Consider the following 16,877-nt stretch of genomic DNA (forward strand, 5'->3'; position numbering starts at 1 on the left):
AATCTATATAACAATCCACCCAATGCATTTTATTTTCTCAGCTCTTAACCACATCTTAAGACTTTCTCATAAAGCCAAGCTTTGTTTTTTGGGGGTTTTTTTTTCCTAAAAGTTAAGTATCTAGTCTCTTTGCTCAATTCAGTTAGGAGTAGATTTCACAATATTGAACACGATAACTGTTTTCTTATAGAACTGAGATGGGCTACTGAAGGAGGAGGTAGCATCAACAACGCTCTGCTTTGAAGAGCAGAGAATTCTAGCAGCTGCTCAAGATGTTATGCAATCAGCCAAACAATTCTGAAAGACCTTACTGGATTGGATAGGCAGCCAGTGGAGCGATATGATCTTTGTTTTCCTATCAGCAATCTTACAACCATATATTATAGTAACTGTAATCATTACCTACTGCACCTGAATATACCACAGTCCGCTTTGAAATATCTGAAAGGCAGAATATAAATAAAGTAAAATTTAAGGGTAATTTTCTGCAAGCTTAAATAGCGAAAGTTGCAGTCTAGTCTGTCATGAATAGTGGCAATAATAGAAGTGATCTTGATCAGTTTCTTGGTCCTTCCCCACTTTCTGACTTGTCTAGCTTGTGAAAGGATAAGGATTTCTTTTAGTAGGAATTGCAACTTCTGTAAGCCTGGAAAAACCTGTTATCCTCCACATTTTTGCTTGTAATTATACTTTCAGAATTAAATCATTACAGAAATATGTGGTAGTAGTGGCAGGCAGTCAGAAGCGCATGGTTGCCTGTGGCAGCTGCTTCAGTTTTGAAATGGTAAATGTCTTGGTACCACCATTTCAGCCTTGGGGAAGCGCAGTCCTGGTCGTGGAAGTGCATATTTATAGTGTTATGACTAGCTTTCCAATGGGATATGGCATATGAGGGAATGCCATTGAGGCAGTTCTTGATTATATCCTGAAAAACAATGGTGGCAAAACGGCTTCCAAAGACAGTTGTGGAGGCTAGGTATACTAAACTATTTTCATTTTTTAAATTTTCATTCATTTACTGTGCTTTTCTTAGTATTTAGTAATTTGTGATAAGATGAAATCTGTTAGTGTTTATTATATCTTAGGTTATACTACAGTGTAGTGATTTAAGTTGGAATCCAGGGCAGTGTCTGTCATTTCAATGAGGTGGGGTATTTTTTTTTTTTTTTTTTACATCTTACAATTACGTTGAAACTCTTTTATATAGGGCACCGTGTGCTCTTTCCATTAAATAAGAGTAAAGATTTCCACACACAACAAACCCATTGTTTTGCTATTTAAGGATCAGTCGAATGGACTGCTTTGTCATTAGGAGAAAATGCATAATGCAGGAAGAACCATATCTGCTGTAGGATCGATTCCATGTGGTTCTGTACAGAAATTAATTAGAACCAGGTTGACTTGTGTTTTAGTACAGTGCACCCATTTTGTTAAAGACTAGGGCAAAAATGGTAACTTAATTCAAGAAAGATTGTAACCAGTTTAAATTCAGAAAGTTCTTAGTGATGGGTAAGTAAAGGTAAAGCCAGAAATCTACTAGGATCTGTAATATTGCAGTATGTAGGGGAAAACAGATACATTTGATAGGTAGGCCTTAAAATCTGTCTTATATTCTGTGCTTGCATGGTTTTAGCTATTAACCTTACTTGAATCCTGCAGCACTGTGTTGCAAAACATTGCTACTGCTATGAACACATTTCCTGCTGTTCATTGTATCTTCATACAACAGCACTACAATTGCAGTTATTTCATTTTGTATGTGTCTTATCTTGCAGGACATGCGGGTGTTTCTGCCAGCATAATGAAGAAGCGGACTTCCCACAAGTAAGCTAGTTAATTATAAAATGTTCGTTTACCTCATTGAAAATCAAAATACATAATGCTGGCTTGATCACTTCTTAGACATAGTCCCTACACTCATTCATCTTGGAACATGAAAAGCATCACAACCTTTCATGCTCTGATTTCTTTCTTTCTTGCATTCTGTGCTATTCTGATCTCTTAATGCTAAAATTTATTGTAATTTAATTTAAATGAATGTTTAATGGTTTCTTTTAAGCAATGATCAGTTATCTGTCTTTAGAATATATTTACTCTTGTTTGCTAGTTCTAATACTGTAGTTCATCACATAGGTATTTAAGGAAGCATTCAGAAAATTTGTGGCTTACTAGATTATATTAATACAAGGGTTTCCACCTTTTAGGGAGTATGGATCCCTTTTCAACCTCAAATGTTCACGGACCTCCACATGCTCCTTTCATTTTTACCTGCAGTTATATGCCATATAACAAAGGAACCCTGCAAGTGCCCTCTCTAAAAATAGCACATCTCACTTCCACCAGGGATAGAGCTCTTTCTATTACAGGCCCGACACGATGGAACTCCATGCCCATGACGCTCCGATTAGAATCCTGCCCAATTAAATTTAGATCTAAATTAAAGACTTTGGCTATTCCATCAAGCCTACCCTGACTAATTTATCTCCCTTTGTGAATCCCAGAACTGCCTTTGTATAATACACCTTTTACCCGGTTCCTTCTCCCTGTATAGCATTAAATTCTTGCCCCCCTTTGGAGTATGTTATTTACCATTTGTTATTGAACTTATTCTCTCAGTTGTTGTTGAACCTATTATCCTATGTTACATTCCTATATTTTCTTCCATCTGCCTTAGTTATTTTATTTATCCCTATTCCCTTTCCCCTGTTATAATGTATTTTCTTCGCTTTTGTTAATATGTGAACCGGCATGATGTGCCTTTCTAATGTCGGTATATAAAAATTACTAAATATATATAGAGAAAGTAATATAATTAAAAAATATATATATATCTATGTGTGTGTGTGTGTGTGTGTATATACTAGACTCATAACATATATTCTCACAGGACAAGCAGGATGGTAGTCCTCACATACGGGTGACATCACAGGATGGAGCCCAATCACGGAACACTTTTGTCAAAGTTTCTAGAACCCAGTAGGTGCCAGTCAAAGTTTCTAGAACTTTGACTGGCACCTACTGGGCATGCACAGCATGGCACTAAAACTGCAGCCAGCAGGGGTCCCCCTTCAGTCTTCTTTTTTCCGCGCAGCAGTAGCAACACGGGTTAAGGAGCTCCACAGAGATTCCTGACAGGAATTTTCCTCACGGAATTACTAAAAACTTTCATACCCCTCAGGGGTCCCTCCTTTGAATTTTTGACTCTGCTGTACTCCGGTAAGTTTTTACCCGTTTTCGGTCGGTTCCCATCTAGTTTGGCCCTCATGGCCTACTGGCCGTCGACTGTACCTCGGCTAAATTTTTCAAAGGCCATGGCGTCGGGGTTCCATCGGTGCCTGGACTGTACTCGCACCATGTCCATAACAGACCCGCATGAAGTCTGTGTAATGTGTCTTGGGTGTGAGCATGATCTTCTGACTTGCACCAAATGTGCCTTAATGACACCAAAAGGTCGCAAGGCCAGAATGGAGAAAATGGAACTTCTCTTCCGTTCTCAAACTCCGACAGTCTATTGCGTCGACGTCTGAACTGGCACCTTCCACTTCGCGCCAGTATTGGCCACTGGCCAGTGACCGTCCGGCGGCGTCGACTTCTTGGCCTTTGACTACCTCTACTCACCCTCAGGACCGAGGGGATCGTAGAGAGAAACATCAGTCTCGGATCATCTACCTCACTATTGTCCGAGCCACCATCGAATCGAAGAAACCCTGTCCAGAAAAGTACTGACCCTTTCTGCGATCGGGTCACCGAGGCAACCCTCACCCGGATGGGTATCGGGAACCGCGACTCCACCTTTAACGGTGGTCCCACTGGCTATGCCTCTGCCTCCTTCTTCTCTTCCGGAGCCGGGGCTGCTTGCTCCAGGTCTCCGTGAAGAACTGAACTGGACTGGATGGTTCAGGAGGCCATCAATAAGGCGATGCACAGACTCCAAGGTCCCCCAGCGCCGAAATCTGTGCCAGTCGCGGAACCTGCCATCGATCCCATTCCGGCAGCATTGGCACCGCTGCTCTCGAAGATGGAAGTGCTTATAGCCGCTTTTCCACCGATGGCTCCAGTACCTTCCCTGCGTACCCTGTCATCGGGAGGGGAAACACGTTCCGCATTCCTCTATCGGGAGTCATGCCAATGCGCCCATCGGCGCCACCGATCCATCCATCGATGCCCTTGACTTCATCGGTGCCTCCAATTCTTCCCTCGATGCCTTCAGATCCTAGACCAGGACCTTCAGGAATACCATTGTCCCGTCCTCAGGTTCCTACAGGAAGAGGTACTGATCCCTATGACACCTGGACTGACGATTCATCTCAAGACACTGATGATTTACCATCGCCGCCGCCACCTACTGAAAGTAGGAAGCGTTCTCCTCCAGAGGACTTGTCCTTCATAAATTTTGTGAAGGAAATGTCTGAATTGGTTCCCTTCCAATTACAGACTGAGTAAGATGATAGGCATCAAATGATGGAGCTGTTACAATTCCTGGATGCTCCCAAGGAAATAACCTCCATCCCTATTCACCAGGTTCTTTTGGATCTCCTCAAAAAGAACTGGGAACACCCTGGTTCTGTTGCTCCAGTCAACAGGAAAGCTGATACCACTTATTTGGTCCAGTCAGCCCCAGGTTTCCAGAAACCTCAGCTGGATCACCAATCTGTGGTTGTAGAATCAGCCCAAAAGAGGGGAAAAAAATCAAAACCCCACTCTTCCTTTCCCCCAGGTAAGGAACAGAAATTCCCGGATGCCATTGGCCGTTGTGTCTTTCAGGGATCAATGCTAATCTCCCAGATCGCCTCTTACCAGCTGTATATGACCCAGTACAGCAGGGTCTTATTCAAGCAGATACAGCTTTGCAGAGTCCCTGCCTCAGCAATTCCAGGAACAGCTTCAAGCCCTGGTACACAAGGGCTTTGAGGCAGGGAAGCATGAATAAGATCCTCTTATATCTTTGACACTGCTTCCAGGGTATCTGCAACTGCTATTTCGGCAAGAAGATGGGCCTGGCTTAAGTGGTCGGACTTGCGCCCTGAAGTACAAGACAGATTATGTGATCTGCCCTGCATAGGCGACAATCTGGCAAACAGATTCAGCGGAAGGTGGCGGAACTCATGAGACCCTTCGCCTGCTCTCTCTGCCATCTGAATATTCCTCCAGCAGCCTTTCAGGAAGGATACTAAAAAGTCATTCTTCCGTCCAAAAACGTCCTATCCAACACAGTCTAGGACTTGTTCCACAAGACCTTTCCAAAAGGCCCAGTCTCGTCAACCGCAGAAACAAAAGCCGTAGGTAGCTCCTCAGCCGGGCCCTGCTTCCGGCTTTTGACTCCTGCATAGAGAGCAGCAGCCAGTTTCCACTGCCTCAGATACCAGTGGGAGGTCGATTGTGCCATTTAAACAACAGATGGCACACAATCACCTCAGACTAGTGGGTCCTTGCCATCCCACCAGACTCCCCACCTCTACCGACGTGGAGAACATCCGACCACTCACTTCTCCTGGAGCAGGAGGTCTCCCTCCTCCAGTCCAGAGCAATAGCCAGTGCCCTACTCCCAACAAGGCCTAGGATTCTATTCTCGGTACTTTCTAATCCCCAAAACATCAGGCGGCATTCGTCCAATTCTGGACCTACGTTCCCTCAAGTACCTCCACCGAGAAAAGTTCAAGATGGTAACCTTGGTTTCCCTCCTTCCTCTTCTGCAAAAAGGAGACTGACTCTGCTCTCTCAATCTCCAAGACATGTATACACACATTGTGATAACTCCATCTCATCGCAGGTTCCTGAGATTTCTGGTAGGCCCCAAGCACTATCAGTACAGAGTGCTACCATTTGACCTGGCATCTGCACCACAAGTCTTCACCAAGTGCCTCGTAGTAGCAGCCTTCCTCAGGACTCAAGGTGTTCACGTCTACCCCTATCTAGACGATTGATTGATCAGCGCTCCCACTCAGCAGGCTGCTCTGTCGTCCCTACATCTTACTCTACACACTCTGACTTCGCTAGGATTTCTCGTCAACTACGCAAAATCCTTAGTCCCATCTCAAACTTTATCATTCATTGGGGCAGACTTGGACACCTTGCAGGCAAAGGTAATTCTGCCTCGACAGTTCTCTCTCATATCTCTCGCACACCAGCTACAGTCTCAGCACTGCACGACTGCACGCCACTTCCTCATCCTGCTAGTACACATGGCGTCCTCAGTACAGGTTACCCCAATGGCCCGCTTGGCCATGAGTTATGCAGTGGACTCTAAGGTCACAATGGACTCAGTCCGTCCAACCTCTTGTCGACCACTGTCCACATCACCGACTCACTTTCAGTCTCTAGCCTGGTGGCAAAATCAGACCAATCTCCTCCGAGGCCTGCCCTTCCAGGCTCCAGACCCTCAAATAATTCTCACCACCGATGCTTCCAACCTCGGCTGGGGGAGCCCATGTCACCGATTTGCAGACACAAGGAACTTGGTCTCCAGAGGAAGCCAAACACCAAATCAATTTCCTGGAGCTTCGAGCAATCAGATATGCTCTCAGGGTATTTCAGGATCACCTTTCCAACCAGGTCGTCCTCATTCAGACGGACAGCCAGTTGGCCATGTGGTACATCAACAAACGGGGAGGGACGGACTCCTACCTACTGTGTCAGGAGGCTGCGCAGATATGGGCGGAGGCCCTCTCCCATTCGATGTACCTCAGGGCCACCTACTTGCCAGGAGTGGACAATGTGTTTGCGGACAAGCTGAGTCGCGCTTTTCAACCACACGAGTGGTCCCTTGATCCTACTGTAGTGGACTCAATATTCCAATTTTGGTTACCCCCACATAGACCTCTTTGCGTCACCTCAGAACCGCAAAGTAGAGAACTTTTGCTCTCTCACTCGCAGCCAAGAGATGCGTTCTCCCTCTCATGGGCAACCGGTCTCCTATATGCATTCCCTCCACTTCCACTTCTCTTGAAGATTCTCGTGAAGTTACGTCAGGACAAGGGACGCATGATCCTGATAGCACCTCACTGGCCTCGCCAGGTGTGGTTTCCAATTCTTCAGAACCTCTCCATTCACAGGCACATTCCCTTGGGAAAGGACCCACTTCTGATCACTCAGAACGATGGGTGCCTATGCCACCCCAATCTTCAGGCCTTGTCTCTGACTGCCTGGATGTTGAAAGGTTAATTTATGTTGGTATGTCCTCGGTGAAGAAATGTTGGCAGGAGATTCAAAACTTGGCAGGTTGAACCAAGTTTTTTTGACCACATGCCAGTACTTCGATCCTTACACAGACTCCCCATATATTGGAAGGTTCAATTTATTTTTATTTCCAGTCATTTATAAACTGCTCATAAAGGCTCATAAAGGCAGTACAGTCCCTAAAATACTTTTTAAATTATATAGTAATACACATTAAAACAGATGGCCTTTAGCTGTTACCTAAGCTTGTAACTTTGATTAACTGTGCTTTAAATGATACCTCAGCTATAGTTCAGGTAAAAATAAGTACAAAATAAAAACAAATTTGCAAACCAGGGAGAGCTTTAAGATCTGCAGGCCTCAATCTGCTGGATGTACCTATAGTTAAGCAGGTATGAGTAGACCATAGACTGGTGGGCAAACTATGACCAGTGGGCCAAATCAGTCTTCTCAAGGATTTTATTCCGGCCTGCCTATCACTTGGAAACTTTGCATTGTGTGGCCCACTGATGCTCCAACATTCCCCCCCCCCCCCCACCCCCAGCGTCTGACATCATCAAAGGCCAAGTTGTCACCCCTGACGAAGCTGGACATTTGAACAGACAGGACTGAGCATCAGTGCAATGGAAGGAGGTGACACATACAAGCATGCCAGCAGGATTCCCACCCCCAACAACGAGGCGAGATTCTGTGTTGCTGTGAGGAAGAGTGGGAAGTAAGGGAAATGACAGAAGGGGAGATATTAAGTGACAGAGAGAAGGGAAAGAGGTGACCATGGTGAGTAATGTGGGCATGCAGGACCTCACTCGCTCGCAACCACCCCCTTACAATCCAATAATCACAGACACATTTCATTGTGGGTAAAACAAGGCCGCAGCTTTAATCATTCAGTGGTCCGAGCTTATATCCACACATTAACACAAACAACTAGGACTTTGGTATTGCCCACCCCCCACCAGACTATCCGCCACCTTCCGGCAGGATAGCCTAACCAGCCTCTCTGTTACACTCTTTGGCCCCAACACGCCAGGTTCCGACTCCCGCCACACTCTCCTGCAAGGAGCCAACCCAGGTGTACTCCCGCCTCCAACTTGCAAGGAGTCTGGCCAAGCGGCCCCCGCCTCATCCGGCAAGGAGCCACACCCTGACAACAGCCCTCAGTTGTCAACCACCGTCGGCTTTACCAAAATCCAAATAACTTGAACAACAAAATTGAACAGTTATGGCTCGGACCAACCGCCCCCGCTGCGACAAATCCCCCAAACAAAACCGCAATTCCCCAACAACAATCGCCTAGAACTAAGGGTGGGTGGGAGGGTCGCGCGAACCTTCTGACCCTCTCTCGCTCCCAGCTACCGACTGAAGCCCGCGTTACTAAAACTGCTTAACCAGCAGTTTGAATTTTCTCCCCACCTATCCCAGCTCTCCACGCTTACTCCTTCTGCCCCCCCCCTTGCACCTAAAGCCAATCACTGCATTCCACGACTCTATGACACTCGCCTTCAGTCCCCCCCTCCCCCCCCCTTCACGTACTTCACGTTGCAGCCCTACTTGTGTCCCCACGTTGTTTTCACCTCCGTCTATTCCACCTTCCCCCCCCCCCCTCTCCAACCACACGCGCCTCGCCTCTGAAGTGGGCCTGCGCCCACATTACGCCGCCCGGCCGGACACGGGGTCCGGCTGGTCTTCCATGAAATAGAAGGGACATGAATGAGTGGGAGGGAAGAATATGTTTTTGGGCAGGTGGTGAGTGGGCATGAGGGTAAGAGTGAATGGGAGGGGTGGGAAATGAAGGAAATGAATGGGAATGGGGGAAGGTAAGGGAATTGAATGGGAGAGTGAATGACAAAGGGGAGGAAAGGGTCGACTGACAGGGAAGGAAGGTGAGTGAGAGGGGAGGGGAGGGGTTGAATGACTGAAGGAGGGGGAAAGGAAAAGGATGAAGTAGGAGGGGAGTGAAAAGAGGGTAGAAGGGTGCATGTGTGTATATGAATTAACATGTGTTGATACAAGAGGAGGACGATTGTGTATACCCTGCTAATCCTCTACAATCTCAGGGTGACTGAAAATGAGGTTTCCATGTATGGAGAGGGAATTTTTTTTCATTAGTTTTAATTATTGGGTATTTGATTTGTCTGCTGTTTTTGAAATATTTGATTTTGGGAGATGTTTAAATGGGGGGGGGGGGGGTTATCCTTATTCTTAATTATTTGGTGGTGGTCTATTTGTTGTCTGTATTTAAAATATTTTTTATTAATATGGTTTCCTTACTGTTAAGATTTATTTATATTTCTTGATATTGTTTTGAGGCATGGTGATATTTTGTTTGCATTATTGCACTACATATGAGTCTGGCTTTTAGTGGTTTCCAATCCAATTTTTTAGCCTCTATTTTTATTTGGCGAATATCTGTGTTCTGCATTTGTAATGAGGTGAATTTGTCTGCTAGCTGGGAAAACACATTGTACCTCTTGAGTTGAAGGTTTTTCTGATTTTGGTAGAGGCTGGTATCCATGATTTTAAGGGGCTCTTCGGGTGCTAAAAATAATGGGGCTTTAAGCCTGCTGGGTACTGAAATGTCTGCAGCAAGTGCTGGAGATTTGATTGATTTGAGAAGCTGCGGGGGGGTTACCCTCCCCTGCCTTTATTACACTCAATAACTTGTAATGTGGCCCCAGCACAAAATATTTACCCACCCTTTGACTAGATGAGAGAAAAGAGAGAACCTTCTTTGTAGCAGGTCCTATTTGGAACAACCTACCCAATGAAATTAGATCTATTCAATGTTAATGCAACATCTAGAAAGCAGGTAAAAGTGTGGGTTTTTTTTTCTTTTAGCATGCTTACAGACTTGATCAGTGTTGAGAAACATGGCTGAAACTTATATGCTAGGGAATGACAATCTGTCCGTTTTTGGTTAGTCTTTGATCAGTTTTTATTTGTCTAGTTTTCCTTTTTTAGGTGGGTTTTTTTTTTTTGGTTTTTTTATTGCCTGTTTTATTTTTTGTGTGTGAATTTTATTGGGCATATTTATATGTATTGAAATCTGCCAAGTACCTTGGACTGTGCAGACTAAAACTTTTAAATAAAAGCTTTGCTTTTTAAATTGAATTTGATATTTTAATTGAGGCAGGGATTCTACCAGATTATTAACTTGGATTTTAGTATTGGAGGGATTTTTTCTTTTAAATTAACATGATTGTTTTGAATGATTCTGTTTGCTCTTTTTATGTAATTTTATATATTTTTATTCTGTTCTTTTCTTGAGCAGGTCTATATTTGAAAAAGTGAGTTATAGATATAAAACAATTTCATGCATATTCATCGTAGCTAGCCTGAAAACTAGACTGGGCTGGTTAGTCCTCATGGATCGAATTGACCACTCTTAGACCAACAAAATGTATGCTGTAATATGATTAATCTCATCCAATCAAGTTTTAATAATGTCCATTATCTATTTCTCAGACCCACAAGATTATGTCTATGGTCTTTCCACTGTCTGGTTTTATGCTTGCAGAAAGATAACACACAAGCATGTCCCACAAGTATAGAATATCTGGATACTCAGTGGTGTTCAGTTTGTGTTTATATAATTATGGGTGTACATTTTGGCTTTTATCTGCCTAGAGCATAATTTGTTTATTGAATAATTCAGGCTATTCCTCTAAATAAAAAAATAAAAAAATAAAAATCAAATGATGGGTTGAGAACCAGTCTGGGTCAGGCTAACCTTATGCATAAATTTGTGGATTTTTTGTTTGGAAAGTCTTGTGTAAATACTCTTAATCTTTTTACTAGGTAAATAGTTAACTGATTAGGTCTTTCTTTAACTGAGGGGTCCTTATCTCTAGTAGTATTTTAGATTTTAGTTATAACTGCTTCTATTGTCCTTAATTTTATTTTTAAACTTACTGTAAAGTAACTATTTGTTTTTGTAAATATATATCGGCTTGATCGCTGTGAAGAAAGGCAATCCATCAAATATAATAAACTAAACTACACTTCCTTAGGTTTTTTGAGCTTTTTATTATACTAAGGACTTTTCTGTAACAGCTTCTATTGTAATTGAATCTAGATCTTCTTTTCTGTAAAAGGCCTGAAATTAGCTACAATAAGTGTACAAACAGGCACACTCTTGGCAGTACAAGGGCCAACATTAGGATGAGCATTATATCCCAACCCCGATAGTGTTAGCAGCTAAATTCTTGTTTTTTCAGTTTAGAAATCTGTTACAAGTTGGAATGTGTAAATCCTGTTTTTTTTTTTGTAAGCACTGATCCATACATTGAACCTTTTTTTTTTTTTTTGGGGGGGGGGGGGGGGTCTTCATATTCAGTAAATAAGCCAGATCAGGCTATCTTTCTATTTAATTTTTTAATGCTCTGTTGCTTGGATTTCCTATTAGTATCCTGAGATCACTACAAATCTTACAAAATGCTGCAGCTCATGATTTTACTGGTAGCAAACACTTTGATCATATTAACCCTTCTTTAACTTCATTATACTAGTTACTGGTTCAATATGCATCCATTACAAGATACTGATACTAATTCATAAGATTATCACTAACAAAGATATTGATTGGATAGGAGCAGCGCTACATTTGTATAGCCCCCTGAGAGCTTTGTTCATCCAATAAAGACTTACTGAAAGTACCTTCTTTGCAAAGGCAAACCTCACTGAGGTCTGTGAGCAAACAATTTCTGTTGCTGGTCCTAGGCTATGGAACAAGGATGTCTACTGATTTCAAAGCTTTCAAAAAAGAAATTAAAACTTTGCTATTTAACGTTGCCTATGATGCAAAGTAAACTTTTTGAACTCAATACTTATAGATGTTTTGACAAAAACTGCCTGTTCCTCTTTAAATTTGAAGTATGTGCTGCTCCATGCAAGCAGGGAAGAACAACATGAGCTGATTTACAAGTATTTATACACCATCCTTCCAAAACAAGATCAGGGTGGTTTATAGGTAAGAACATACAGTATAATGCCCAATGATAAAACTTAAAATTGGGGACTCCCAAGCCCCCTTCATCCCTTGGGAACATTAATTTCTGGAAAGAATTAATTCTTGCTTTCTTCCCTCTCCATAAAATACTAATGATCACAGTAACTAATTTGATATTTTGGTGAAGGGTCAATGGGAGCATCTGTAGCACATAGTCATTTAGGAGCTACAATCATTTTCACAAAAGCAATTCCTCATTGAAAGAAAATGGGAGATCTATCCAGCTATGTACTTTAGCCTTATTCTTTGTAAGACTAGAGGAACTACTGAGAGCATACCAGAGTTTTAGTTCTTTATGTATCTGTAAACCCAGTTAATCTTGCTGTAATTCACTTTAGTGGAAATTATACTAGGTGGCACTTAAAGTTCTCATCATATCCAAAGCCTGTTTTATCAAGCTTCAGTTGGAACCCTATGAATCAGAGAAACCTAGAAATGATGGCAGAAAAGGACCAATGGTCCATCCAATCTGCCCAGCAAGCTTCCCATGGCAGTATCTGCCACACCGTGCAGGTTACAACCATGTATGTATTTATTTTATTTATTTAGAACTTTTCTATACCGATTTTCCAGTAACAGAATTACTGATCAATTCGGTTTACATTTTGAACAATAACAGTGACAAGTAAATGTCTTACAAGGAACAGGAAGAAAATAACTTGGAAATAAATATGTGGGTTGATAACATAAAAAGTACTATATACAAAGCCTAAAGGTGGGTAGAGGCACTAAACAATGTATGAGTCAGTGCTGCTTGATGTCCTCTGCATATGGACTTGGCCGAAGAAACAATCCTGTGCGTTTTTCCATTATGTCTGCCTATCAGTATCCCAGACCATGGAAGTCGAGGCCCTCTGTGGTTATCTGAATTCAATGCCTTTTTCCCCCTGCCATCTAAGCGGGGAGCAATGTTGCATTTGGATTAAAAGTATCAAATCATATTGGTTAAGGGTAGTAATCTCCTTGCCTTCTGCTAAGGATAGTAACTGCCGTACCAGCAAGTTGCCCCCCCCCCCCCCCCCCACACGCTTATCTCATTTTTGTCCTCTAGCCTTTTGAGATCCACAGTGTTCATCCCATGCCCTTTGAATTCTTTGACTGTTTTTTTTTTTTCCTTCCCACCTCCTCTGGAAGGGCATTCCAGGCCTCCACCATCCTCTCATGATGAAATTTTTCCTGACACTGGTTCTGAATTATCCCCCCTGGAGTTTCTTTCCATTACCCCTAGTTCTGTTTTCTTTCCAATGGAAAAGGTTCAAAGTCCATACATCATTGAAACCTTCTAGGTATCTGAAGGTCTGAATCATATCTCCCTTGCACCTCTTCTCTTCCATGGTATTCATACCCAGAACCTTCAGCCTCTCCTCATAGGTTTTGTGATTATATATCCCTACACCATTTTTGTCACCCTTCTCTGGACCGCCTCCATCCTGTCTCTATGCTTTTTGAGATACAGTCTCCAGAACTGAACGCAATACTCCAGGTGAGGCCTCACCAAGGGACCTGTTCAAGGACATTATCACCTTTTTCTTACTGGTTATTCCTCTCTATGCAGCCCAGCATTCTTCAGCCTTTAGCTATCACCTTGTGACATTGCTTCGCCATCTTCAGATCTTTGACTACTCTTCCACCTTGCTTAAATCACTTTTCATTCTCCTTTAGGCGTGTCCGCTCATTTGCAGATCTTAGAATCATCCGCAAATAGACATACTTTACCTTCTATGCCTTCCGCATTGTCACTCTCAAAGATATTGAACGGAACCGGTCTCAATACCTATGCCTGTGGCACTTTGCTTAACATGGCTCTCTTCCAAGTAGGTCCCATTTACCATTACATGCTGTCTCCTATTGATCAATCAGTTTGTAATCCTCGCCACCACCTTGGTGGTCACTCCCAAGCTTCTCCTTCTATTTACAAGACTCCTATACAGGACCATACCAAAAGCTTTGCTGAAATCCAGGTAGATCACATCAAGCGCTCTTCCTCAATCCAATTTTCTAGTCACCCAATCAATAAAAATCTTAACAGATTTGTCTGACAGGACCTTCCCTTGGTGAATGCATGCTGCCTTGGATCCAGCAACCCACCAGATTGAAGATAGATAATTATCCTTTCCTTCAGTAGCATATCCATTAATTTTTGAGTGGTAATTCCTAATGTGGAACCTTCCATTATGTAGCTATAATTTGGGTTGCTCTTCCTCACGTGCATCACTTTGCACTTGGCAGATTAAATTTAATGTGGCCGTTTGAATGGTTATTCTTACAATATCCTCTTGCAGTTTCTCAGTCTTGTGATTTATCAGCTTCTAATAATTTTGTGCCATAAAATTGATCACCTGCTGTTCTCATTTCCATATCATTCATAAATATGTTGAAAAGCAGTACAGATACCTGGGGCACTCCATTTTCACCTTTGTTCATTGAGAAAATTGACCATTTAACCCTACTCTGTTTTCTATCTTTTAACCAGTTCCCAATGGACAGTAGGAAATTACTTCAAAATAGCAAAACAGAGTGATAATGTGATGGCCAGAGCTAGAAAGATGTTAAGATGCCTTGTCACTGCACTGTAACATTGCTTCGCTGCCTTCAGATCATCACAGTATCATCCTCAGGTCTCTCTTCCAAGCCATGTGTGTCCCCATCATATACAGCTCCTTAAGGTTACTGCACCCCAAATGCACAAATCTGCACGTCTTGGCATTGAATCCTAGCTACAAAACCTTCAACCACTACTTGAATTCAGAAAACACTTTTCCATGTAATACCATCCAAGAAGAAGTTGAAGACACACAAATGGTAATGGAATTCAAAAAAGCAGACAATCCCTGGTGGCAAAACGGTGGGAATGAAGTACTGGGTAACCTGAAAGTGGTGTGTTCAGCACCCAACAATATTGTGCTTCCTGGTAACCTGCACAGAATAGCAGTTCTCCATTGACAAGCAGAGCTACATTAGCCATGACGTGGGTGATGTCATCTGGTGCCAAATCAACCCTTCTCTCCTAGTTCATAGTAGAGATGTGAATCGGAACCGGTATCTGTTCGGATTCCGGTTCAGATTCACATCGTAAAATTTTTATCTTGCAGTGCGGGTTTTTTTTTTATCGGCTGTGCCCGAGCCGATAACCAAAAATTACAGCAGACTCTTTAAAATGAGTTTAGTATCCCCCCCCCCCCAAATTTTTAAATACCTGGTGGTCCAGCGGGGGTCCCGTGAGCATTGTCCTGCGGTCAGGCTGTCGGCTGCCACTAATCAAAATGGCGCCGATGGCCCTTTGCTCTTACCATGTGACAGGTGCTATCGGTGCCATTGGTCAGCCCCTGTCACATGGTAGGTGCACCGGATGTCCTGTGCCTATGGGTCCAGAGGGTGGGGGGATACTAAACTCATTTTAAAGGGTCAGGTTGTGTTTTTAGGTTGTGTCCTTTCTTCCCGCCCCCCCCCCCAATAACGATAAGAAAACCCACTAAATTAATCGTGGGGTTTCCTATCGCTATCGGGGACCCCCTGATATCTTATGATATTGAAAATATCGGACGATATTTTCAATCGTCAGATAAACGATTCACATCCCTAGTTCATAGAGACTTTGCTCTACTTAGTGTGTATGAGAGTTCCCAGGTGGGCGCTGCCCCATAAGCCCTTCAGTCTTTTTTTCATTTCAGCTACCACACGGATACAGTGTACCCTTTCTCTCTGTTTTAATTTATTTCATGATTTTAGTTTTGACGTCTCATTTCCTTCGTGTTGCTCGCTGCTTCGGCTGCTCCTCCACAGCATTTTTTGTGCTTCAAAAAAGACACATGCTCTATGAAGATTGCTATCATTGTTTTCAGAGATTGTGTGTGGCAAATGTCTTATCACAGACGGCCATGACATCTGTCGATGTCTCTGGCCTGACCATGGTATACCTAACTGTTGCCAGCTTGGTTGGATGTCCCCACAGACTCAGATCAAGAGCCTGGAAGATAAAGGTCTGTAAAGAGCCACAGCTGCTGCTCCTAGAGCAGAGCCTCATCGAGCTCCCCCAGTACTGAATCAAGCAGGAGCTCCCCATCCTGCTTCAGTGCAGGCCTTGAAGCTTTCTATCTCATCAGGTTGAGTAAAGTGCAGAAGTGCCAGACTCAGGAGTCTGAGCCCAACCGTGAGTCCCATGAGGCTTGGTGGTACCTAAAAAGAAAAAGTACTGTTTGGAGCCAGTGGCACAATAGATGCTGTCAAAGCAACATTCAGGGTCCACCCCGATGCACTCTGCTGCATAAACACATTGTGGCCTGGCTCCATTGGTGCTGATACTGTTTCTAGCTCTGACCCACAAGCCCTCTGAGCCCCCAAAGCATCAGGCCTTAGAGCAAGGACCGTAAAAACTGCAACTGATGCATTTGTTCATTTAGTCAGCACAACATGAATTGGCGCATTTGACACTTTTAAGAAGAACAGGAGGTCCTGAGGGGATGTGCTTCACTTCCCACCCTAGAAATGGGGGAGAGGTGTTGCTGTCTAAGCTTTTCAAACAAGGTCTTTGTCTGGAGACATGACCCAACTTGTTCCATGGTGCCACTGGTTTCCATGCACCCCCCACTTCAGTTACTCCAGGAAGGATTTGCCGGAGGGAGTTTTTCAGCAGGATGAATTTTATTGGTTTCAGAAGATGTTCCTCCCCCAATTCCTGGTCAGAAGATGTAGC

At 43.3% G+C, this 16,877-nt stretch overlaps 1 protein-coding gene across 4 annotated transcripts in view; it reads left to right on the top strand.

Annotated features, from left to right (window-relative positions):
• Positions 1-16,877, top strand: part of SPIN1 (spindlin 1) — a 255,466-nt gene that overhangs the window by 182,482 nt on the left and 56,107 nt on the right. For all 4 annotated transcript variants that reach the window (XM_029618305.1, XM_029618329.1, XM_029618321.1 and 1 more), the window contains one exon: positions 1,776-1,824. In XM_029618305.1, the coding sequence (XP_029474165.1) occupies positions 1,776-1,824 (49 nt within the window). The remainder of the gene's footprint in view (positions 1-1,775; positions 1,825-16,877) is intronic.

The sequence above is a fragment of the Rhinatrema bivittatum genome, chromosome 1 (genome assembly GCF_901001135.1).
Source record: "Rhinatrema bivittatum chromosome 1, aRhiBiv1.1, whole genome shotgun sequence".
Taxonomy (NCBI): Eukaryota; Metazoa; Chordata; class Amphibia; order Gymnophiona; family Rhinatrematidae; genus Rhinatrema; species Rhinatrema bivittatum.